This window comes from Notechis scutatus, chromosome 1 (assembly GCF_049901735.1).
Source record: "Notechis scutatus isolate UNSWTSFEM ecotype Mainland chromosome 1, rNotScu1.2, whole genome shotgun sequence".
Classification (NCBI taxonomy): Eukaryota; Metazoa; Chordata; class Lepidosauria; order Squamata; family Elapidae; genus Notechis; species Notechis scutatus.
This window is the reverse complement of record NC_142009.1, coordinates 272589883-272617400: the sequence shown is the minus strand read 5'-3', so window position 1 is coordinate 272617400 and position 27518 is coordinate 272589883. Positions and strand designations below refer to the sequence as shown.

The window sequence follows — 27518 nt, the reverse complement described above, 5'->3', positions numbered from 1 at the left end:
TCAACCGTCACCTTATCCAGCGCAAATTCAAAATGCACACCTTGCAATCCATTCTCCTAGGCACCAGGCGGGGAGACTGGCTGTCCTCCATAGATCTCTCTGAGGCATACCTTCATATTCCTATCAGGCCCTCTCATCACAAATTCCTTAGGTTCTGTTATAATGGCCTTCACTATCAATACGTGGCCCTACCCTTTGGGCTGGCCTCGGCCCCCAGGACCTTCACCAAGGTCCTGGCGGCCCTGGCGGCCCACCTCAGGAGCATTCCCGTCCGCCTCCACTGCTACTTGGACGATATCCTTATCCTGTCCCCGTCCAAGTCCCAGGCAGTCAGGGATACCAGGGTCACCCTTTCCGCCCTACGGGCACACGGGTTTCTAGTCAATTGGCAAAGAGCCAACTTACCCCTTCCACCCGAATCAACCACCTGGGTGCCATAATTGATTCGGTCTCAGAGAGAGTTTTCTCTCCCCAGAGAGGTTTCTTAGCATTCAAACCCTGGTCAAACAAATTAGACGTTCTAGGAGGGTGGCCTTGCTTGACCTCTCTAGATTGTTGGGAAAAATGGTGTCATGCATCTCTATTATTCCCTGGGCCCGCTTACACAGCAGGCCCCTCCAGTGGTTCCTGCTCCCGTTCCAAAGATCCGGAAGAAGCAACTCGAAGATCAGAGTCAAGGTCCCTCCAAAGGTCCTCACGTCTCTTCTCTGGTGGACCAATCCCGCCATCAACAGAGGCCACCTCTTTGCGGAGCCTCAAAGACTCACCGTCACTACCGACGCAAGTCTATCCGGTTGGGGCGCTCATCTCAACTCACTCTCGGCGCAAGGCAAATGGTCGCCGACCGAACAAAGATGCAGCATCAACTGGCTAGAGCTCCATGCCGTCCATCTGGCTCTGCGCTGCTTCCCCCAGATCCGCAGTCGCCATGTTCTCGTTCTCACAGACAACGTCACGGCCAAGGCCCATATCAACAGGCAAGGGGGCACCCAGTCAATTCAACTGATGAGGAAGCCGGCGCCTTTGCCGCTGGGCAGAGGCCAACCTTCTATCACTAAAAGCCGAACACATCTCCGGGATAGACAATACCCAGGCGGACTGGCTGAGCAGGGCCACGGTGGACCAAGCAGAATGGCGACTTCATCCATCCCTGTTCGAGGAAGCGTCCAAGATATTCGGCCTTCCAGTGGTGGATCTGTTCGCTTCCCCATCCAACACACAACTTCCACGGTTTTTCTCCCGGTATCCGTCTCACGGGGCGGAGAACCACAATGCTCTGCGCTGCCCATGGCCCCCAGGGCTCCTATATGCCTTCCCTCCGCTCCCGCTAGTGCCCAGAGTCATTCAGAAGCTCATTCAGGAGAGGGCAGACCTTCTCCTGGTGGCTCCCTATTGGCCCAGGCGACCGTGGTTTGCGGACCTCCGCAACCTATCGGTAGCGCCCCCATGGCGGATCCCCCGGACAGGGTCTCCCTCTCTCAGGGGCCCCTTCTACATCCGGAGCCTCAATGGCTACAGTTAGCCGTCTGGAAGTTGAGCGGATCCGTCTGACTAGCGAGAACCTATCAAGCCATGTCATCGACACTATTTTGGCCGCCAGGCGACCCTCCACTACACGAATTTATGATGCCACTTGGAAGGGGTTCTGCAAGTGGTGTAGTGGGTCCCAGGTTGACCCTCTCTCTCCTTCCGTGGCTCAGATTCTGGAATTTCTTCAGGAAGGCCTTCGCAAGGGGCTTGCACCTAACACCCTGAGACGACAAGTCTCTGCCCTCTCAACAGTGGTCTCCTGTGATAACTACGGCTCCCTTTCCCATCACCCCCGGGTTAGATCCTTCCTTAGGGGTGCCACCAACCTGTGCCCTCCCACTGTTCACAGGTTTCCACATGGGACCTCAACAAGGTCCTAGTTTCTCTTACACGTTCTCCGTTTGAGCCTTTGAGGGAGTCATCTCTTCAGTTCCTCACCTTTAAGGTAGTTTTTCTAGTAGCCATCACTTCTGCTCGTCGAGTGTCGGAATTAGCAGCTCTGTCAGTCAGGAGCGATCTATGTGTGTTCCATGCAGACCGGGTCGTCCTGCGGCCTGACCCCACTTTCCTACCCAAAGTTAACTCGCCCTTCCATAGATCTCAGGAACTGGTTCTACCAAATTTTTGCCCTAGACCCTCCGGGAACAGGGAGGTTCTTTGGCACACCCTAGATGTTAGACGGGCCTTGCGTATATATATTAAGCGCACTCAGTCCTTACGAAGGTCGGAATCTCTTTTCCTGTCCTTTCAACCCAAGACACTAGGGCTCAAGGTTTCTCCTTCCACTATCAGCCGCTGGATCAGGGCGACCATCGCCAGGTGTTACCTTTCCCATTCTCTGCCGGCACCGGTGGAATAACTGCCCATTCCACCAGGAGTGCAGCCACTTCGCGGCCTGGGCCACACAAGCCCCCATTGCTGACATTTGTAGGGCAGCCACCTGGGCCTCTCCGTCCCCGTTTATCAGGCATTACAAGATCGATACGTATGCCTCAGCTGAGGCCTCCTTTGGCCGGCGGGTCTTACAGAGGGTTATCAATGATCCGGAGGGGCCTTCGGGCCAGACGGAGTCCCACCCATAGGACAGCCAAGCTTTGGTATGTCCCACAGTCTGGATGCTCCGAGCGGCTCGAGGGAGAATGGGGCGTTGGTCCTTACCTGATACGCCCTTCTAGGCGAGCCGCGAGGAGCATCCAGCCCCACCCTAGCATCTCCGTCTGGTGGGGACTCCTGTTTTCAGCCAAGGAGCCAATAGTTGATTAGATAGGATTAATAACTTCTCTTCTCGTTATCGCAAAAAACTGGGGAGACGCTGCGCGATGCCACGTGGGAGGGGCGGAGCGTTTCCTCGTCTAAAGCTCAGCCTGAAAGAAGAGGACTCAGAAGCACATCCCACAGTCTGGATGCTCCTCGCGGCTCGCCTAGAAGGGGCGTATCAGGTAAGGACCAACGCCCCAATCTCTGAATGCAAGTACAACAGATATACCATTTCATAAACCTAAGAGAACACTCTTGCCAAGCATCATTTCCATCCTGCTTCTAATGTTAAAATGTTCATGTTGGATAAATAGGGAGGGTTCCAATCAAGCTGGAACTTTGCACAAGTCAAGGAGAAGTATGCCCAAAATTCCCAAACTTCTTATGCCACCAAATATGTGCTTCAATCAATGAGTCTTTGGTAGGATTCTTCATAAGTCTGAGTGCATCAAAATAAGGAGCTACCAAAAAGCTCTTGCATTTTTTAATTCTAGAATTAAAATTCATCTGAAGTAGCTCATCAAAGCCTTGTCTCTAAAATAATCTCCCATTTGAGTTGACCTTAATTCCTTGAAATTTCATGAGTACCTCCAAATAGCCTTTTTTTTGTAACAAAAGCCGTGTCATTTGCCATTGTCTATTTCCAGCAGCTTTTCCTGAATACTCAGTTTATTTTATAGTCCTGGGATTTACTTGTGAGTTCTCATCCATACTAACTAGTTCCACCCTGATCTCGTGTTTGTATCTGAACTATTCTCACCTAAGAGGATTTGAAACATAAATAAAACCAGGATATTATTAAATAAATTACCCATCTATCATCTAACGTACCACTCTCACACATTCAATAGCTTTCACTGTGAAATGTACAAGAATAAATTGTTATATAAGAAAACAGCATTTTTTCCCAAGAAAACTAACAAAATTGATATTTATATGGCACTCAAAATTTGATTCATCTGTTAGATTATAGAGCCCATTTCTTGCTGTAGGTTACCTTTGCTGTCCATATACATGGAATTTTCATTTTCTTTCTGAACCTCAACTAATTGCCAACAGGCTCTATTCCATACAACACTCAGTGCCAGTGCCAAGTTCAGTGCCCTAAAACCAAGTTTCTTTCTCAAAAGGAAATCCCGCCCCCAGACCAGTTTACCGTTTTTCCAGGGAAGGTTTATATGAAGAGTATGGACAGGAGGAATATGAAAACTATATTGATGATCGCTTGAATGAGTCTTCAGGTTGAGTGACTATTATCAATACTATTTTGAAGGGATAATCTTGATTGTAGATATTGTAATTAATTTAAAGCATTTCAACCCCTTGAATCAGTGACAATTGTCAGTTGGCCACACAGATGGATCTTTCCAGGATGATCTCTCATCAATGAGGTGGTTCAAATCTTCCAATGCTGTACCTATCACTGCTCTAATCAAGTCCACCTACCCTGCTGCTGGTCATCCTCTTTTCAACTTTCCCAGCATTGTGGACTTCACAAAGAAACAGGATTTTCACATTATGTGTCCAAAATATGGTAATTTAAGTTTGCTCATGTGTGCCTTGAATGAGAACATTACATTGTATATATGTATATATATTATATATTCTATAATCCATTTACTTTCTTTCTTGGCTATCTACGTTGGTCCAAGGCATCTTCTCCAACCCTAAAGTTGAAAATACTCTATCCTGTTTCTTCAAAGTCCAAATTTCATTTCCATTATAAATATATTTTATTTTTTATGTTCCTTTATATATCATACACACACACACACACACACACACACACACACACACACACACGTAGTGGTATTACTTACACAGATGAACTGTAAAGGAATACCTGTGGATTTTACTCCGCTACTTGTTATCGATTATAGAGGGCGGTGCTCATCTGTTTCAAGGCCATTGAGCCAGCACTATCTGAAGACATTTCCGCAGTCATGTGGCCAACATGACATCATGAAGCACAGTTAGCTTCCACTGAAATAGCATTTATTTATCTACTTACATTTGTATGCTTTCAAACTGCTATGTTGGCAGGAGCCGTGGTGAGGACGGGAGCTCACCCAATTGCGTGGAGCTCGGGATCTTGAATCTGGGCTGCCAGATTTCTAGCTGAAAAGCTCAGTATTTTAACCACTGAACCACCACATAGTCCTTAAAGTATATAGCTGCTTTAAATGTTGGCTTAGCTTGGCTTGGTTTATGAACATTTTCTACAAGAATCCTGAATTACTTGCCCTGAGAGAAGGGCAAAAATATGCACGAAACAGATAGTAAGAATATTACTTACATGAGTCCAATCCTTCCACCATACAGGAACTGAAGATAAAGAATGGAAAAAATATCCCATGACTGATCAAGGCAAGCAGCGACGTTGTGGTGCTCTTTGCTCCTACCATTCCATGGCACATCTTTTAGTCACCAAAAGTTTTTAATGTTTAAAGTCAGATGGTGAACCCAGTTTTACCTTCAACAAAAACAGAAAAATAAAGGTTAGATGAAACATCCATAGTGAGGAAAAGAAAAAAATCTAAGTATTTGGAACCTATGGCAGTGGATATATCCCTGCAACAAGATAATATTTCAAAGAAACACAAGACAGCTAGGAATTCATAAAAAAGAACAACTATATTGTCTGACTGTATTAGCACTCAGACAGACTGTACACAAAGCACTTTCCAAATGGAACTTGGAAGACTGTTTTTGTTTTAAAGAAGTAATTGGCACATACCTGTCTTGTCTCAAGTCTTTCCTGAACCAGTTTTGTTTCCGTCTTTTAAAAAAAAGACTCAACTAGACAATTAGGATTAAAACATTAAAATCCTTCATGAACTATCTAGAAAAAAGACAGAAGACTGATGGCAAAGCCCTCAAGAGAAAGAAATGTGCAGATATAGGCTACACAGTTGAAATGGCTATATATAAAAGCTAGCCAGATAGAAGAAGTCTCAAGAAGAAGTATCAAAACATCACAAACATGAATTGCAAAAGGGTAAAACTATTTAAACCCCGGGAAGTGACATCATTTCTTCTTGTCTAATGATAATTAGATGCAAGCCAAAGGTATATGTCACCTTCTATATTCAGTCGTGCCCTAGAGCAATATTTCCTGAATCGGCAACTTTAAAATGTGTGGACTTCAACTCCCAGAATTCCTCAGCCAACTTTCTGGCTGAGGAATTCTGGGAGTTGATGTCCACATATCTTCAAGTTACAAAAATAGAGAAAAACCTGTCCTATAGTAAAGAGCTTCGGGTAGCCAATCATGTATTTCATACAACGTAAATAATTTTATGACAACTTCACTTCTTTTCACAATCAAAATTGGCAGGTCAAACTAGAGATTAACTTGCTTAATTACTATTATATGCACATTGGTATTCTTTCAAATGAAAGAATTTACAAAATGATATTGTAAAATAGATAACCTCAGAAAAGATGGAACCATCTGAGGACCTGCTGGAGTGTAAGAGCAAGAGGATACCAACCACTACTCAGACTTGACTGATGACATTAAACTCAAGGGAGCTTCGGCAAGGGGAAAAGAAGAGTCATTTTATCTTGTTTGTGAGACATTAAATTGTAGATCCAGGTGTCAGCTTTAAAATTCAGCTGCCACATTTTTTCTTAAAGAGAGTTGGAGGAGTTGAAAAGTTCAAGGTTATTCTATATGTCGTATTAAGAAGTTCTAATGGCAGTTAATTGGTTCTCGTGATTTATGAAGTGTAGAAGTGGGAGGAGAGAAGGTGGATTCTGTGTAACACACGAAAATAATTTCACTTGGGAAATTGCCTTTGACATGTCAGATTTGTTTCTAAATAAATCAACTGGAGAGAAATGTCTCGGAGTGATTGATATCATGGATACTTTCTGGATGCCTTACACCAGGTTTTTTTTTTTCTTTTTAAGAATGAGGAATGTAAAATCGAAGAAAAGTTAATGCTAATTTTCAAATGATCCATTCAAACCAGGCAAAATTATATTATAATTCTAATATAATTGAATACAAGGAAAAGCAAGATAATTTCTGTCTCTGTGGGAAGAAAGCAGAGAAAAGGCTAGGAATTCAGGGAGTTGATCTTTTTTTCACAACCAAAGGAAGAAAGCTAGAAATCTACAGCAAATGGAGAGCCTCTTTATACTGATGTTATCTTTCATCTCCACTGTGAATGCTGGTCAAGAATTAAATAGCTCTTTTAAAGACACATTTTCAGAATATGCTCAATGTGGTTTCCCCCTTTCACATATACTAATAAATCATGATTTTGCACATATTTTCATACACCGAATTCCATGGGAACCACAGCGGGGGAGGAACTCATGCTCTGGGTTTGGCTGGCCAGTAGGAGAAAAAAATGCAGTGTTTTTATAATCCCCAACATTGATTACGTAAAAGCAAAAAAGGAACTATTGATAATAACAAGTCTTTTGAAAGTCTTTCCATGTAACCTGTGATTCAACTCTAAAAAAATAGATTTTCATGGGTGCTTCACAACTATGTGTCATAAACTTCTCAACAGAATTCTTTTTATGTACTGAATATGTGAATCTGATTTGAGAATTTTTATGCCACAGTATATGCAATCTACTTTTTTAAAAGAAAATAAGTAAATATATCATGTGCTGTTCTAAATAATCCACATGGGTATAATTCAGATTACCAAGTCAGAGAATTCCCATCCAAGCAATTAAAGTATATGAGAACAGCCTGGTATGAAAAGAAATGCATCCCAGCGCTTCAAGGACAATTTAAACAGCACAACAATCTACCAGGTTAGTCTGGAAAGCTGTTTGTTAATTCATAGATATTACTTAGATTTAATTGACTATGATTCTTCATAAATCCAAAAAGAAATAAGTCCACAATATTTCTAAGAGAAGTGGGGGGAGCCTGTACACTAAGGTCTTGGTTTTGAATATTTTAGGTTGCTGAACAAGTAATATGAAGTAGTATATTGATATATTACAACATTTCTCAAATTGTGGATCACAAGAAAATTTGAGAAGGGTTATAAATTTCTTTGGATTGCTACCAGAATTTCCTTACATCCTGTATGGATATGTAGAGCATGTCATGACAAGGCTTTGGGTGTGCATTCGCAAAACCCGATTGCAACCAGAATTTACCGTAGTGCCTGGATAAAGGAGCAAGTAGCACTATCAAAACACCTCTTGTTTTACCTCGACTTATCTAGCAAAGAGAGCAACAAACACACAGCGAGCATCTAACTACTTATCAAAATCATCGACCAATTATAACAGCATTGTAAGTTGGTGATTTCCAATGGGGCATATCAGTGATTTTTTTTGTAGAGCTGTAGAAGTAAAGATGGTGTCGTTGAGATTCAATATCCTTATTCATTATTTTAGATTTCTAACTTTTAAAAATGAAGAAAAAAGGGTTAGGGCATAGAAGAAAACCTGAATATAATCAAGCAACCAGAAGTATTAATAAAACTAAACAAGTCAAGAAAATACGATGAGAATTATATGTGTTTTTGGATTAACAAGCGTCCTTGTTACTGTGGAAGGACATTTTGTGGTATTTATCAGAAAATTCTATGAAGTTGGAATCTGACGTCAAGCATGATAAATCAACCTCTAGAAACAAATCATGAAACTTAGATAACAAACCTCATAAGATTGTGGTGTTTTGTTCTTCGTTCCAAGAAGAGAAGAGATGAAATGAAGAAACAAAATTTGTGTCTAGTTAAATGTTAAACGCACCATTTCAAAACCACTTCTTGCTATTTATCAAGTTGCATATAAAATCATGTACTGCAAAAATCCAACCAACAAGTATTGATATCATTAAAGCTATGTTGTACGTATCTGGTGAAAAACAACTTTTGAGTGTCATTTTATTTCATGACACTATTTCCTGCTGAGTCACAAAGATAATAGAGGATCTTAATGATCAATTGGAAAGATAAGCAACCAACTATTTCCCATGCAGATAGATGAAATAACAAAGCGCACCCAAGGATGTTCACTTAATAACATGTGCTAGATTGGTTATTGAAGATACAATAAATAAGGACTTCTCTTCTGTGAAGAAATAACAAGAATAATTTAAACTGAAGGTTCCTTAAAAGAAAAAAGAAAAAAGAAATGTTGATAGAATTTTCTGAGAGATGGGGCGTTGGTCTTACCTGATACGCCTCTTCTTGGGGAGTCGACGGGAGAATTGCATTGCCATAGCTAAGTTATATACTAAGTTATACAGACAGAACATTGGCTGTATCAGGCTGTCACAAAGGACCTTTAAACTTTAATATGCCAAAAATTTCCTAGTGCTGCATGAAAATCTCTGCCTGGATCCTGTCTTGATCCATAGTTGATATAAGCAAGCACAAGAGGTGCTGGGAGCGACTCCCGCTATGTGCTGCCTATGTAGGGGCCTTAATTGGGTCCTTCAGTGGATAGGTGCAGGCCGTTGGTAAATGTGGCCACCTAAAATGGCCACCTGCCACGTGCATCGAGAAGTTTTAAAATGGCCCCTTGCACATTCTCCAGCCTATAATGGCTGGTCCTCGCTCCCTAGGCTGGAAAAAGCCCTGAGCAGTGAAATCGGCAATAAGAAGAAAACTGTTTTTGCAATCAGCTGTGGGGCGCGGTTATCGCCGATCCGAACTTTGCGATTGCGGTGGCCAAATTCGCAGAGGGAGAGCTTCAGGGGAGGGCCGACGGCTTCTTCCTTACTTACAGCCTCCCTGTGGACTGAAATGTTGAGTCCTCGGCATTGCAGGAGAGCAGAGCCCCGCTCTGGACTGGGCCCCTGGGAGCTGTGCCAATGAGCTTAAATCACTTGTCCGACTTTGCTTTGCTAACTAAACTGCTTTCAGAGACACTAGCTCAATTGTCATAGAAAGGAGCTGAGTCAAAGCTGGGGAGACTCCCACAGGCTGCCCCTTTTATATTAGACAGACTCAACTTTATGATGTCATCAGGAGGAGTCTAACCCATCCTGGGCTCTCGCAGCAGCGTCGAGGAGAATATATGATTCATAAGCAAGCTCTTTCTTCAGATTTAAGTTCAGCATTGGAAATCATTCTACAAACAATTATACTGTGAATTATATAAAAATCAAGCCTGAGTGCTGAACATATTTCATGAATATTTTATTTGAATTAAGATGGCAGTCTTAGGGAAATATTTTGAAATATGTTTTTGAACTGAGAAATGAACTTGATCAATATTTAATTGAGGAAAGATGTAGTATTGCACATATATTTATTGACTTTGATTTGAATGTGGACTTAGCATATTTAAATGACATTCTGATAGATGGAACAGTTGGGATTCCTATCTACAAGGTGCCAATAATATTCTTCAATCCAATGACAAGATCATTTAAACTTCACCTCCGGAAGAGTGAATTTAGTAATGATGTGAGCTTTTTATTTCAAGTCACATTTCTTCTCAGTAAATCACACTTTCAGAAATATTTTCAGATATAGAGACAGAAATACTTTGACTGCTACATTTTTAGGAAGGATAATTGATTTGGTCAAGGAGACCTGTTTATCGTAAGTACTGAAGTACTTTCATCAATGAACAGTTACCAAAAAATAGATGTATTGTCAAGTGCACCTTTGACTCATACACGTCAAGAATATGAGTCTGTAATTGAGTTCAGACATTCATCCCTGATAAAATATTGTCCTGGGGGCAAGGTCATAGTCACAATAGCAATAGCAATAAGACTTATATACCACTTTATAGTGCTTTACAGTCCTCTCTAAGCGGTTTACAGTGTCAGCATATTGTCCCCAACAATCTGGGTCCTCATTTTATCCACCTCGGAAGGATGGAAGGATGGGCTGAGTCAACCCTGAGCCTGGTGAGATTTGAACTACCAAATTGCAGGCAGATAGAAGTAGCCTGCAGTATACTGCACTCTAACCACTGCGCCACCGTGGCTCAGTATCAATCCTCTTTGTTCCATTCCCCTAAAAATGATTACAGCATTATTGGCTGTATTATGCTAAAGTTCCCAATTGTTTTTATTCTTTCTTAATGTCACTTAAATAAAAGTAATACTCTTATCCTGGATTTATCTGCACATTGCAGAAATCTGGATTAGATTGTTCTTGTTATCCTTTTCAACTTTAATTTGTTATTGTTGTCCTGATTTGCAAATGACATTAAAACCAAGTTTCCTAACTTGGATGAAGAGAACATCATAAAATTTCATGTTTCTACAAAGAAAACATCCAAAGGAAGAGAAAGAAAAAAGTGGAGCTTTTTCAGAGGCTATGGTTTATAGTCTTAAATAATAAAAAGTCAAACTGTATACCTGAAATAAACTATATTTATTTAAATACAGATTATTTAATGATATAAAGCTTGAAGTTAAGGAATGCATTTCTATGTTGGGAGATGTTTCATATAAAGGCTGTGAGAAATGAGAGGGAACCAGTAGGCTACAGATAAGCCTAGGTAAGAAATTAGCCAAATAATTGTCAACTAAGAACCCAGGAAGAAAAGGCCTCCCTCTCTTACTCTCTACCTCTCTCATACACATGTGTTGGGTTGAAGTTTCATTCTTTAATCCAGTCAAGTTGAGTCTGAGAATCTTCTGCCAAGTACTGAATAATGTCTGAAGAGCTGCAGTTTTCTGCTGAACTCTGGCAGAAAGTGTAATGGTTCAGGCTGTAAAATATATCCTTGATCATACTGACATTATGGGAGTTGTAGTCTAACACTCACTGACTGATTAAGTACCGTTAATTCATTTTTTGACTCCTAGGACCACACAGACAATTGTCTAATGTACAGATAAGAGTATGCACAGTATATCAAAGACAGATAGATAATTTATAATATACAGATATGATAATGGAGGGTAATCAGGTGGTAAAAAGTTGACCTAAGCCAACTGGTCAATGGCTCAACTCTGTATAGGAGGAAAATCAGATTCTAGTACAGGTTTGTTCAGAATTCTGCATTATTTATTTATTTATTTAATTTATATTGCTGCCTATTCGCCCATGGTGACTCGAGGCGGCTTGCACAATGTAAAACCATATTTAAAACAAAAAATAAAAATAAAAAACAATAAAAACTAACAATAAAGAATTAAATAAATTAATAAAGTACAACAGAACAAAATTGGGGGGGGGGGGGAAGAAATCACCCCCCAACTCCCACCCCCTGCCCAGATGACAGCGGATCACACTAGCCATTTGATTGGCTCCATCCAGCTCTGGGTTCCCAGGCCCGCTGGCAAAATCAGGTCTTCAGTGCCCTCCGAAAGAGTGCTAGAGTGGAGGCCATTCTAATCTCTGGGGAATGATATTCCAGAGAGAGAGAGCCACCATGGAGAAGGCCCTTCTTCTGGGTCCCACCAGGTGTATCTCCCTCAGGGATGGGACCCACAACATTCCCTCCTCCCCGCTCTAATGGTCGGGTAGATGTGACCGGCAAGAGACATTCCCTCAGATAACCCGGTCCCAAGCCATGAAGGGCTTTAAAGGTGACAACCAGAACCTTGAATTGCACCCAGAAGCAAATCGGCAACTAATGCAGGTCCTGCAGGAGAAGTGACATATGTGCATACCGGGGTCTGCACAAAACCATGCGGGCCGCTGCATTTTGCATCAACTAGAGCTTCCAGATACTCTTCAAGGACAGCCCCATGTGGAGCGCGTTGCAATAATCGAAGATGGGAAGTGACTAGGGCATGAGTGACTGTGAATAGGGACCACTGGTCCAGGAAAGAGCGTAACTGTTGCACAACCCGCAGTGGTGCAAACGTCCTTCTGGCCATGACCACCACCTGCTCTTCAAGCAGGAGTCACGAGTCCAGGAAAACCGCTAGATTATGTGCAGGGTCTGTTTGGGGTAGTGCCACCCCATCCAAGACCAAAGGTGGCAATTCTCCCTGAGCCAACGAACCCCAAAACCGGAGCCACTCGGTCTTGCAAGGGTTCAGTTTCAACCCATTGCTCCCCATCCAGCCCCTTAACAGTCTCCAGGCACTACGAGAGGGAGGACACAGAAACACTTAACTCACCACGGCTGAGACATAAAGATGAGTATCATCAGCATATTGTGATACCTCAAGTCCATGGTGATGGATGATCTCACCCAGTGGCTTAATATAAATGTTGAACAGGAGCGGAGAGAATACTGAGCCCTGTGGAACCCTGTAAAGCAGTGGGCGAGGGCTGGATCTCATATATATATATTAATTATGTCAAGTATATTTAACAAAAATACACTGAAACTTCACAACAAACTGATTATAACTAGTCATTTTAGCATATTCAAGAGGCAAAAACTTTAAAGTAGGCTAATGGAAGAAAGACTTGTGTAAACCAAACTACTTTCTAGATCAGTGGTCGCCAACCAGTGGGCCACCGCCCACTGGTGGTCCATGAGAAAATTTTGGTGGGCTGCAGAGCAATGTCCCCCCCAAAGCACCCCTCCAAAGCAATTAATCCAGGCTGCGCAGGAACACAAGGCCACGCCACCCACATGGCCCACCCACCCACTGCCCCCCACCCTTTGTCCTAGTGCACACCTGCAAAAAGCAGCCCAGCCCTCGCCGGCCAGGACGAGATAATGGTGCTGTTTTAGCAAGAGGGGGCTGGCGGCACAGGGGGGCTGAAGTGGCGATGGAGATGGCTGGAAGATGTGGAAGCGCCACACTACTTGCATTTACGCAGCACTCCCGCACCTTCCAGCTCGCCTCTCCTGTCCTGGGCTCTTCCTCAATGGCTGAGGGCTGTAGGGACAGCCCAGAGCAGGAAAAGTACTGGCTGGTGGTGGTGGGAGGGGGCGGAGCAAGTCTGCGCTCACCATCCAGATCAGAGGTCCGGAATGGGGTGGCGTGGGTGGCGAGAGTTTTCTCGTCCCTGTCGGTGCTCTGCTCTGCTGCCCACCCAGCCCCAGCTCCAGCCATCGCTTCCTGAGGAAAGCACAGAAAAAGTGATCAGAAACATAGCTCTCACTGGGGCAAAAGAGCTGATATTGAGGAGAACACAGGCAAGAGAAGACGGAAGCTGCTGCCTTTGAAAAGTGCCTCTTTCTTTTGCCTGTGCCTTCCAATCTCTGCTCTTTCGCCCCAGCGAGAGCTATGTTTCTACTCACTTTCTTTTCCTGGGGGGGCAGCAGATACCTCAGGGCTGCTCTCCCCCCTCAGCAAACCAGGCCTGGAGGAATGCAAAGAACTGCGGGCGAGCACCAGAGAAATGTGTGTTGGAAATACCAACACACATTTCCAGCGCTTTCTCCTCTGTCCCGAAGTAGGATTGAGTGGGGGGAAAGGGAGCAGGGGGAAGTGTAGGAGGGAAGGAGAAGCCCGGCTGGCTTTCCTTTGGCATGGGGCGGGGGGGGGGGGAGACCAAATGCCCAGACCAAAAGAGCACTGAGGAAGATGGGCTCCTAATAACCAGCCTGTTTGTGCAGGCGACAGCTCGAGTTTTTCTGGGCTCACCCAAGCAATAAGAAAATAGGCAACTGATCAAAAATGCTGGTCCTAGTCAACACAATAAATGGTAAAAGTCAAACAACAGGGCTTGAATAGCTTTTTAAGATCATGAGTTCCCATGCCCAAGTGTAGAGAGTCACTTTAATATTTGTCTCTCCTGTTGCCCCAAAGTACACAAATGATAGTCACTGCTATAACAGCCTGCAAGAGTCCTTTTGAAAACAATTGTTTTCTTCAAGTGAACCCCGGGATTTCTTTTAAGTAGCAAGAGTTCAGCAGACTTCTTTTTGTTTAGAAACATGAATACTTTCCAAAGTCAAAGTCATAGAAAGAAAGTACAGTCCACCAGCTTTCTCTGTTACGTACTGAAAAATGCACTGTGGTTTCTTGATTGCAAATAATTTTGGAGAAATGAATTTAACAAAGTACTGGAATACTAAATATACTAAAGTATATTATGAACTTTACTTTATGGAATGTTTATCAATGTAGGCAGTGTTTGGCATTTAGAAGGGGGAAATATAAACTATTTCAATTAATATAAGTCCCACAATTTTATTTTTGGGCAAAAAATGTTGCTGGAGTCAGAAAAGGTCTAGATTCAAAAACTCCTCAGGGAGGAATTTAATCATCAAACATTTCAGCAACCCTCCGCCTAAATTAAAGTGGCTGCTCGAAGGCAAATTCTACCTGGCTGATTTCAAAGGTTGGGGGTGCGTGGATCATAAATCATACGATGGGCTTTGTTCAATTGCTTTAGATTGAACCTGCTACCCCCCAAGTTCCATTTTAAAGGAGAAAAGGCAATAAAAAAAGCTATAATGTGAAGCAAGCATGCTGCACTCAAAAATAAAAATAATAAAAAAAAAATCCCTCCCAGGCATTTGGGTTGTGCACATTTTCAAGTGCAAGTCAAAGTTGCACAGATCTATGGATTATTTGGAAGCCATTTTGTTTGCAATATTTTTAATTGCTGTGTGGATTTTACAATGCAGGTAGTCCTCGACTTACAACTGGTTGATTAGTGACTGTTCAACATTTTGCAGACTCCCAAAATATACTTGTGATCCAGATTCAAAGTTCTGATGCCCCCCCCCCCCATCACACAATCCAATTTTGGGCACTTGGCAACCAGCTCATATTTATGACCATTTGTAGCTTCCTATGGTCACGTCACCTCAATTTACATATTTTTTTTTGCCGGAAATCAGTATTTATTTCCAGTCTAGAGTGAAAACCATCTATTGCTTTGCTCAACATCCATGGCAACCATGGTATTCGCTTAATGACTGCAAGATCCTTAACATCCACTACAATAATGTAAAATTGGGTCACGACCAGAGGTAGTATTCAGCAGGTTCTGACCAGTTCTGGAGAACCGGTAGCGGAAATTTTGAGTAGTTCGGAGAACCGGCAAATACCACCTCTGACTGGAGATTTTACAGTATCCCTCCCCTGCCACGCCCACCAAGCCACACCCACAGAACCGGTAGTAAAAAAAAGTGAATCCCACCACTGGTCATGACTTATGCCCGTCATGACTTTTGACAGAATTCTGGGGCTCCACTACAATTGTAAGTCAAGGACTACCTGTACTATTTTCCCTCTTGGATTTGGGAACATGACAGCATCATATACATCCTAACTTCAGAATATACACATTGTAGGTGATAGTCATGCGGAGGGCAAATGCGGTGTCAACACATCATCAGTTTGGAGCTGCTACGCTGCAACAAGAAACCTAAGACCCGCCCCCCCCAGTGCATTCCATTGACTCTTACATTGCACCAATTTGCTTTGACCATCAGTAGATCAGATTCTTATGTATAGGCCGCATGTAATAAACTTATAGTGCTTTGAACTTAACTCCTGTGCCTGATTACTTTCACCTGACTATGTACTGTAACAGACTCTAATATACGTATCATATATAATGTCTAAAACATTGTTTTTCATTCAGAATAGCAATTTAGCAACTACATGTATATACAATAGGCAGTTTGATATAGAGATGAAGGTGTTAGGATAGAAACTGGGAGAGACCATGAGTTCTACTCCTGCATTAGGGACAAAGTCAGCTGCGTGAACTTGGGCCACTCACTCTCTCACACCCTTGAGGAGGAGGAAGTAAACCACTCCCAAAATCTTGCCAGAACACTGCAGGGACTTGCTCAGGCAGTTGCCAGGCGTCAACACTATCTAGAAAGTACACACAAACATACACTCTATACACGATCAATGGACTGAAAACCACACACAATTTATACCAATAGGTTTACATGAATAATTTATGCCGCTCCTTTCTGTAACATACTCAAAACCAAACAAATTTGTACAGATAAGACTTATTATAAATGAAAGCAACAATGGGTGGAAATTTAGCTGCCCATTAAGAAATTAGGTGACTTAGTTGCACAGCAGGGGCAGCACAGAAAAGAGAAGATTTTCAATTAAAATAACATGTTAGAAGTCAGGATCTAATAATCACTGAACTCTTGGAAAATGCAAAGCACATTGCAAGCGGCCCCTCTGTCCATGATTTTTTTATTCTTAAATACACACTAATAACTTGAAGCCTATTAACACTTTCTGCCCACACTGTCACTCCCAGACTCATGCAGGCAGGACATGCGGGAACAAAAGAAGGCCAGGAAGCAGCAGCAGCAGCAGAAAAAAATGGCCACGGAGCTAGAAAAACATCTGCTGGATTTACTAAAAATACTATATGACTTGTACTAAATACACAATGACAACTGAGATCCTGCCCCATCATTTGGATAGAAAATGAAAAGTTTAGATTCCTCTTCCACCTACTCCTGCCACGTGATGTTGTTACAGCATCTCAAAATAGACCAACTAGAAACAAATCAACAGCCAACGGTATTTCCCTTTTAAAACCCCAACTTCTCTTGGTTCCATGTTTGCAAGACTTTGTGGAATTGATCACCTAGCTCCAATCAAGATTTTTTTTTAAATGCAAAATCTTTCAGACGCCACAAAATGGTTTATGTTCAGCATGAAAATTTTGAAAGAGCTTTTTTTATCCAGTTGCTAGAGCAAAAATGACTATCATTGGCTAGTTTACTATTCTACTGCAGGTATTACAGAGGTTACTTAAAGTTTCTGTTTTCAAAAATATCTCCATCATGGCCCCAGAAACAAGCAGTACCCTGTCATCTGTAATTAATAAAATGCAACTTTGTACATATGATCTGATGTAATTTAGAAAACAAAACAACAGATTTCCATTTTTGCTTTTGAACCAGCATGATAAATCTCACCACAATGATACTCTCATTTAGACTCTTTACAAATCCTTCATCTGCTGAGCTGACTAATGACATTGAGGCAAATGTGTTTGCAGTTCATTACAGTTATTTCCAAGGGCCAATAAATTTGCAAGGTCGGATGTGCAGTTATTTTTACTATCTGTAACAAAGTCTTTTTCACTGCTTTTTAAAGTGACCCTTCAGTGTTTCTATATTGAAGACAAATCAGCTACAATCTACATCACCAGAATAACATATGTTTCACGGCTACTCAGAATAAACTGCAAAGAAGTCTCAAAATAAATCAAAGCAAACTTTCTTTCAAGCTAGACAATAGTTCCTATAGATACCAAATTAAATTATTGAAGAAAATACTTTGGAATACTTTCAGACCAAATTTAAAACACCAGAGCACCACTGAAATGATGGTGCATTACACATGTATAATGACTATATATCAATCATAAGAATAAAAAAGACAATAAATGTTTTTTCCAAATAATTTTCTTGCACGTTTACCAACTAATCTTTCAAAAACTAATCTCATTTTATTTCAAACTAAGTAAGTCACCATAAAATATCCTGTGACACCTGAAAGAATCAATCTGTATAGTCACATGAAAAAATAAGTGCACCCCACAAAAATAAGGAGTAGGGAATAAGAATAGGAGTAGGTATAGAATACTTTATTAGCCAAGTGCGATTGGACACACAAGGATTTTTTCTCTGGTGGGTAAGCTCTCAGTGTAGATACAAACAACAAAGTATACATCATAAGTTACCAATAGAAGGCAGTAGAAAAAATGAGAAGGATAATAGTAATACAGCCATAGTACATGGGTAAATATCCTTAGGCATAAGACGGTGCTATGGGAGTGTCATCACTTGAGACTTTCAAGAAGAGATTGGACTTCCATCTGTCAGAAATGGTGTAGAGTCTTCCGCTTGGGCGGGGGGTTGGACTAGATCAGGGGTCCCCAACCACCGGGCCCCGGACCGGTATCGGTCCGTGGAACATTTTCTACCGGGCCGCCTGTTTGCTGGGCGCCGCCATCTTGTTTCAATGAGAAAGTGCTTCCGGGTGAGCTTTTCCGGTTGGAAAGCAGTGTTTAGGTCCTGAAGGAATCCTTGCGCCTTAGTTTCATCGAAGGGGAGGGGGGGGCGGCTTCAAATGAAACTAAGGCACGAGGATTCTTTCAGCACCCAAGGTAAGGCGAGCGGAGCGACCGTCCCGAAGCCCATCGACAAAGGTACAAAGGAGGAGTTGAAGGTGGCGGGGAGAAGCGGGGGATGGCTGGCCGGTCGCTCGGCTCACCTTGCCTTGTCATGCATGCTGGTGCCGGTACCGGGCCGCGGATCATTTTGTGATGCCGGTACCAGGCCGTGGCACAAAAAAAGGTTGGGGGCCACTGGACTAGATGACCTACAAGGTCCCTTCCAACTCTGATTATCTGTTATCTGAATTAGGTGTTTAGCGGAGTGATGGCATGGGGGAAAAACTGTATCTGTATCTAGTTGTTTTGGTATACAATGCCCTATAGCTGCATCCTGAGGGGAGGAATTGAAGCAGTTTACAGTATGACCAGGATGTGAGGATGTTTGACTTTTTCAATGTATTTCAACATATAATTATTTGATCTTCATTTCAACAGGTGAGATATAATAAACAATTTGCATTATTTATATTTTGTAAATCTCACATGTAGAAAATGTAAGCATAGACTTCTATTTTATCACTACGTCAAATATTTAAAATTGGGATATGGGAGGAACCTCTCTTACTGAAACCTCAAGTCTTTTTAGTTTAAATTACACTTTTTGTTGAAATATATATTTTGATCCCCTAGATCAAAATATCTCTCTGAGGTCTTCAGAAAGGTTATAAATACCTTTGAGTCTGGAAAGGGATGTTTAAAAATCACCAGACAATTGGACATCAATCGTTTTACTGTCTGGAAAATCATTTGTAAGTGGAGAAAATTTTAAACAATTGCCAACATGTCCAGGCCAGACTGTCCCAGCAAGAAGTTCAGCTCAAGAGCAGAACAAAAGATGCTGAAAGAAGACTGTAAGAACCCAAGCAATTTAGCATATGACCTACAGGTAGCTCTCATCGCTATTATGTCAAAGTGCATGCTTTATTTGGACACAGTACAAGAAGGCTTGCTTGGCAAAAAACAGAGGTAGCCTTCCACAAGATAAATCTGGTATCAATGGTAAAGCAGGATAGTGTAAATTTTATTTGCTGCACTAGGGCCTGGGCAGCTCACTATTACAGAATCCACAACAAATCCTTCATTGTACCAGGAGATTCTCAAGGATAAGGCAAGATTCACGGACAGAAAAATGAAGCTCAACTGAAAGTGGAACTTGCAATATGTCAATGGCCCTAAACATTCCAGTAAATTCATCAAGGAATGATTTGGGGGGGGGGGGAAATTGGATGGTTTTGGAAGCACCAAGTCAAAGCCTAGATCTAAATCACATTTAGGTGCTGTAGGGGGTGATTTGAAATGAAGTGTGCATGCAAGAAATCCCATAGCTGAAAACATTCTGCATGGAAGAGTAGGTAAAATTTTCTCCCAGCTGATGTCAGAGGATGGTATTTATGAGAAACATACTTGAAATGGTATAGGGTCTCCTGCTTGAGCAGGGGGTTGGACTAGAAGACCTCTAAGGTCCCTTCCAACTCTGTTATTCTGAGATTGTTTCTGCCAAAGAGGGCAATTATAGGTATTAGAGCCAAGGGTGTACTTATTTCTTCCACAGAGAAAGGAATGGCATATTTGTTATTTTTTTGTGCAATAGATAATTGCAAATTGTTCATAGTTATTTTTGGTTCAGTCACATCATCTTCATATATTGTTTGAATGAAGATAAAATCTTGATATGTCTGCATGTGACTATATACATAAAGCATGTTTCCTTTTCAGCAAAAATACGGGGAGCATAAACTGATCATCAAGGAAGGATTGCTGATTCACAGAGTATTTATCTTTGGTTCAAAAGTCTTTTATCAGAACTAAGCTGATGAACTAATAGACATCCATCTTTTCTATGGCCGAGGATGCTGTTTCCAGCTCAAGTTTCTGGGCCATGGGTCCAGAGATTTTTTCTCTGAATAATTTTCTTTTTCTCTTGAATGATTTTCTTTTTCTCTAGTAATATCACACTACTAACTAGAGCATACAAAACATTTGCTAGACCAATACTTAAATACACCTCATCAGTCTGGAACCCACATTACATATCTGATATTAATACAGTTGAAAAAATCCAGAAATATTTCACAAGAAGAGTTCTCCACTCCTCTACTCGTTGTAGAATACCTTATGCCACCAGACTTGAAATTCTAGACCTAGAAAACCTAGAACTATGCCGTCTTTGGTCTGATCTCAGTATAGTATATAAAATGATACATTGCAATGTCCTACCTGTCAATGAATACTTCAGCTTCAACCATAACAATACAAGAGCACACAACAGATACAAACTCAAGGTAAACCGCACCAAACTCGATTGCAGGAAATACGACTTCAGCAACAGAGTGGTCAATGTCTGGAATACTCTACCAGTCTACCTGACTCTGTGATTTCTTCCCCAAACCCCAAAAACTTTAACCTTAGACTATTGACCTCACCCTTTTCCTAAGAGGTCTGTAGGGGGCATGCATAAGTGCATCAATCATGCCTACCGTCCCTGTCCTATTGTTTTTTATTTTTCTTATATGTATCCATTTCATGTATTCATAACTATGTTATACTTATACCTGTTATCTTATAATCACTTGACAAAATAAAATAAAAAAATAAATAAAATAAGTTCTGAACTGTAGTTACTCAACAACATTAAAGTATTACACGGTGTTTTTATACTGCTTTGACATGCTATTTTGACGTGCTTCTGGAAAGGTAAGCCCTATCTCATTAAAGTTTCAAGAATGTCAGTAAGCATGTGGATACAGATTTATGTCTTTTGATAAAACATCCATCAAACGTTTTTGAGCAGCCTGAATCATCACGGAATAAAAGGAAAGGGTCTCAAAAAGATTGGTACCCTCTTAAACACTGAATTCTGGCACTGGAGGGATATAACAGTGTGTTTCCTCCAAGATGAACTTAAGTTCTAGTGGCTGCACGAGCTACATGCAGGCTTCTTGGCAACAGTAGAGAATTGCCTTCTTCTGGGATGCTTTTTGGCTTCTCAGTCTAGTCTACAGATCTGATTATCTTCCACCTAAGTATTAACCCAGCTAAATCCTACTAAGCTTCACCAGTTGCTGCGAATGCCTTGTAAATAGGGGGAGATATTTTTCCTCCTTCTCTCAGCGTATTAAATCCAGGATGATTGATCCAAGGAAACTGAACAGTGAAAGACTAACTGTAGACAAAAGGAAGGACTTCTTTATGCCACACATCATTAAGTAGGATAATTCACTAACACAAGATGGAGTGATGCACAGTAATTTGAATGTCTTGAAATGGGGATGAGAAAAATGCAAGGCAGCAAGATGATCAGTGACTATTGGTAGAAAATATTTCTTTAGATGCTGTTTCTGGAGAGCATGAGTGAAAAGAAGCTATTACAGCTTGAACACATGGTGCACCATACTGGAACAGAACAGTGGAGTAGGACATTCTTTGCCTGTGTTCTTGCCATTCACAAAAAAAAAAAAAAAAAAACACCCTCTGTGCAACTAGAAATATTCTTTGATTACACCAATTTGTGGTTAACTAATGAAATGCCTTAAACCTCACATTTAGAAAAAAACATCCTGGGAGATGTAATCTAAGCCAGATATGCAATATTCCGAGGACACTTACATTTCAAGGGGGCAGTGAATAATGAACTAATGCTGTGAACCTAACAAATACATATGGATTTTTAAATCATTACTAATATTAGATTCTACTTCCTGGATGACAAAAGAGGCATTCATTCATTCCATTATAGTCAAAAGTCTGGTTACTAAGCAGACATATAAGAGATCAAGCACCTATTAGGAAAACAGATACTGGTGCTTTTAAGAAGGCCAATTTGATGCCTGGGATCAATACTCAGTTAACTGTCTTTGATAAATGTAGGAGCAGTGAGATAATATGAACTTTGTTCCTTGGGCTGAACAAGGAAGTTGACAAATAAGCTTTGGTCCCTGTATCCAAAGGATTTAGGTGTTACATATTAGGAAAACATCCACATTCCATTGTTAGTTAACTTTATTTTGTTCTCCATTCTCTTTCCCCCATTTCCTTTTTCTTCCCCACATAGAATTACTTGTTCATTAAAGATGGCTTCTTCTTTGTCCCAGCCTTCTTGTTTTGCAGTCTTTTCTTGTTGTTTCTCATAGTTCCAAATCTCCATTTCTAAGAATTGAAAAACGAAGCCAAAAGAACCCTTCCCTTCTTGTGCATCTTCTTTGTACTTTTTAAGTTCCATTTTCAATTCATTCAGAAGTGGTGCCATTGTATAAATTTTTAAACAACCACCCGATTAATTTTAGTCATTCAAATGTAATAACCAAGAATCCAAAGATCACCAAATAATCCAAATACACGCAAGCTGTTTCTTTTTGCTCTTTTTTTTCACTTTCTCTTCTTGTGGTTACTGTTTAGTTACAAAGTTTCAGTTAAAATGTATCTTTTAGAAGTCTTGTTGAAGTTTTACTGTAGATTCTTTTTAATTCCAGGCAGTCTCCTCCCTCTTCCAGATCCTGCCCTTATTCTTTTTCTCTCCCTTCCTGCTTATGAAAAAAAAAATTTTTTAGTGTCCAGAAATCTTTATTATCCCTTTGGCATTTTATTTTATTTTCAGCTTAATTGCCTATTGATGTCAAAGCGGATTTTTCTGATTTCTTATTTAAGTCTCTTAGTTGTCAGTATAGGGAAGGAGAGAGAAGGGAAAAAAAGCCAAACCTTTCCCTTTTTACTTTCTTTCGCTGCTTCCGACTCTTCTTTGGGAGCGATGTTATTTTTTTGTAAGTTTAAATTCCAGGGTACCTTAGTTGTTGCTTTTACAATTTAACCCGGTCAGCCAAAACTTTCACTTCTTATCTTCCTCCTGCACATTCTTTTCCGGTCAAGTTCTTCTTTGTGGTGGCCATTTCTGACCACTGCTGCAACCGCCTTTGGGAAAGGGAGTAATGGCCAGCTGAGGAGGAGAGATGCGGCTCTCCTCAACCCTGCTGGCAGTCTCCCCCCTCTTCACCACCTCTACGGGGTGGCTTAGCCCCGAAACCAGCTGGCTCGGGGCACTCCAGTGGCGAGCCCAGACCGAAACCACGCACGATCGTGGATTTCTGTCTGTCGCCGAAGAGACTTCAAACCGGAAACACCATCCTCTTCTTTTGTATATCTAAAAATATACTTTCAGGATAAGAATTCAGAACAACAATTCAAGTTTATCTACTCTAGAAAAGAAGTGAAAATTAATTATGTTGGATTGCTGTAATGGTCTATGACCAAATAAAAATTGATTGACTCGTGGGTTTGCTGTAAAATAAAATTTCCTTTAAGTTGTGCTCATTTATGTATGCATCCATAAAATTTTCTTAACAGAACACAGACATCTTTGACCACTGCCTCTTTCGAGAACATTTTTAATTTCTCAGTTTAGCTTACAGAGCTAGTATTTCCTTAGTCTCCCATCCAAAAACTGCTCTGCCCAGCCCAGCTTCGTTTTTGAGATCAGCCAAGGTCAGCAAGATGATGGGCTGCATAGCCATTGTTCCCATTTCATAGCTCATTCAATTATGATCAAGAAGAAAAATTGGCTTAAAGAGCTTGCCTTCAGGCCAAGGTGAGTTCATCTGTTTCCTTTAAAATAATCAGATTTAAATTACAATATGCTTCCCAGTCTACCATAGCAGGTTTAAAAAGTATGTGAAAGAATGAGTACTGGAATGGCAAGATCGATCCTTTTAATAATATCTCCCCTGCTAGATTCAATCCTGATGACACTGGATCATTAGTTCTGGATTCCAAATCTGTATTCCAAGCAATTTAGATTTTCCACAAAGAAACTGCAGATACTCACAATTTCATTTTTAGTAGATTCCAAATGATACCAAAGATTATCCAGACCACAGAAATCAAAATGTCATTTGTATATTTACAGCTAATAATGATCCTCTAAATCAGAGACGTCAAACTTGTGGCCCAAGGGCTGGATGCGCCATGTGCTGGCCCCACCCCTGCTGTTTAGCGAAGGGGGGGAAGTCCCGATAGGTCACATGACGCAGCCATGACGATCCAAGTTTGGCACCCCTGCTCTAAATAATTAGCTATGGAAATCTGTTAATCATTTTGTTGATGAGGTATATACCATATGTCATAGTCTCACCATAACCTAGTAATCTGAGCCAAATTTGAAGCATAGATTTAAAATATTTGATGGATGTGATTAAAGGAGCACAAAACAATCAGAGAGGTAAAGATTAATGAAATATTTTCTGATTAACTTCCATAGAGATCTTCAAATATATGTGAGCTAAAAATAAAAGACAGAGACTTTAGGTATTTATACAATAGAACAGAATATGACTAAAATGAAATATATATTCTGATTTGAGATATGATTATCTGGGATTACATATACAGAAAAGCACCAAGTGACTTCAAATTGTCTAAAGGGTCAGGTACACACTTTATTTTTTATCTTTTATTACAACTGCCTCCCATACATACTACCTCCCTGCCTCATAAGTCTTCAAAACTAAGTAGGTTCATTTGAGAAATAGCATAAGTATTTCTAATGAGAAATAGCATAAGTATTTCTAATCTCAGTGTCCCAGTAAGGAGAATTACAGCAGGTAATCATACTTTCCACATTATCTTAGCCATTCAGTGTCTTAGTTCAGCATCCCTCATAATTATCTGCAAAAAAGCTAAGCAGGGCAAGAATAGTTTTCAATTATAAAGGTGCAAGGTAACATTAAAGAGCTTACTTTTGCACACCTGGACTGTGGGACATTAATTCACTGGTAACAGTTGCTCACACACTTCAACTGACAAGTGAAAGAATAATTCATCCTTTCGCTTTAGAATGTTCACGTTTCTTGCAATCAAGAACAATGCTTATCTAAGGGTCTTCAAACTTGACAACTTTAAGACTTGTGGACTTCAACTCCCAGAATTCCTGAGCTAACATGACTGGAGGAGGAATTCTGGGAGTTGAAATCCACAAGTCTTAAAGTTGTCAAGTTTGAAGACCCCTTGCTCATACCAACGCAAGTAATTTCTTCAACTTTTTTAAAAATTTGCTGCCCAAACTGGTAATCTGATATGAGATATGCAATGTATACTCTATCATTTAATCAATATTAAATGTAATGTCTTCCATAAGCACAAGCCAACAGAAAGCAGTCAGGTGTCAGCTGAGGCCAAGTTGAAAATAAAAGTGAGCTAGTATGCTCTTTTTAGCATTGCTCTTGTATTCCCACCTCCTCACCATAAGCTAACTTTGCTGACAGAACCATATTAGGAAGTCTTTCCATAGTGAACAAAACTTATTCACAGAACCAAACGGATCCATCAGATTATTCCAGAATAAGAAGTCAAACATAGATATAAAATCTGAATAATCTTGGATGTTTTTACAAATAAAATAACACTCTACTTTTCTAATTGTTCAAACGATATAAATACTGATAACAGAAGCATTGCAGCTATTTTAATATTTCATACTGTTAAGAAATTGCCGCACTGAAAAACTAAAGCATTTTCATAATCTTATAAAATTTCAAATTTATTTTTTAAAATTCTATTATGTATATCTGTCCAGTTATTCCTTCAAACAAATGTCCATTTGTTTTAAAAAATTATAACTGAGAACCAAAAGTTTATAATTAACACTTTCCTGATAAAAGTGTGCCTATATAATTTCATCAGAAAAAATATTCAGTCTGTTCCTTTGAATCTTCTCTCCAGAGATATGTATATACAAAAAAAAAAAGCAACTTGCTGAAAGATCCAGAAATTAAAAATCTGAACTGCCACATGACAGACTTACAGAGAAAAGTGAAATTATTGCTTAGCAGTATTGCTTTGCATTAACTATCCAAATTTACATGCTATGTCAGCCAACAGGCACTAGAATTTCAGAATTCTGTGGTTAGTCTTTCCCCTTGTAAGGATTTTAGTGCAACTATATTTCATGAGTCTGAGAAAAAAGTATAAAGATAGTCCTCGAATTACGACTACAACCGAGCCCAATGTTTTTGTTGCTAAGTAAGACAGCAGTTAAGTGAGTTTTCTTGGCAACATTTCTGTGGTAACCTTTCTTGCCAGTTCACTGCAGTTGTTAAATTCACTGCAGTTTTTAAGTTAATATCACAGTTGTTAGGTGAATCTGGCTTCCCATTGGCTTTGCTTGTTAGTAGGTGGCAAAAGGAGATCACATGACCTCGGGACACTGCAACTATCATAAATATGAGTCAGTTGCCAGGCATCTGAATTTTTGATCATGTGACCATGGGAATGCAAAAATAATCATAAATCACTTTTTTTTTAGTGCTGCTGTAACTTCTGATGGTCACTAAATGACCCGTGTAAGTTGAGAACTACTTGTACTGTCTGATGTGGGGGGAAAAGTGAAGTTTAAAATTCCCAGTCAGCCACAAAACTCACTAGATATTCTTGGGCAAATTAGGGTTATTACAAAGTTAAATGAATTTACAACTTAAGATTTGATTTATTTTAAAAATACTTATATTACACTCTGAAATATTAAGAATATGCCGATATAATAACATTGCATTCTGTCAAATTAAAGGACAGAAGCAGCAATGACTTTCTAGGCAATACAAAAAAATTAAATTGGAAAAAAAACCTAGTAAAGATAGAGTAATTGGATAAGATATGGGAAAAAATGGAATTATTTGTCAATTTGCAATGCAGCCAATCCAGAGGACTCTGGGTGATATATAGTAATACACAAAATAAAAATACGTATTCATAAAACCCAAAAGCCAATATAGGACTACTTGCTGAAAAAAATATAGCCTTGGGTTGCTTATAGAATAA

At 40.5% G+C, this 27518-nt stretch overlaps 1 protein-coding gene across 5 annotated transcripts in view; it reads right to left on the bottom strand.

Moving 5' to 3' along the window:
- Positions 1–27518, bottom strand: part of SUSD6 (sushi domain containing 6) — a 67343-nt gene that overhangs the window by 31930 nt on the left and 7895 nt on the right. For 4 of the 5 annotated variants that reach the window (XM_026671117.2, XM_026671119.2, XM_026671118.2 and 1 more), the window contains exon 2: positions 5084–5260. In XM_026671117.2, coding sequence (XP_026526902.1) covers positions 5084–5204 — 121 coding nt within the window. In that variant the 5' untranslated portion in view covers positions 5205–5260. Of the gene's footprint in view, positions 1–5083; positions 5261–5524; positions 5548–27518 lie in introns of those variants that run through there. The other variant, XM_087951523.1, reaches the window with a different exon arrangement.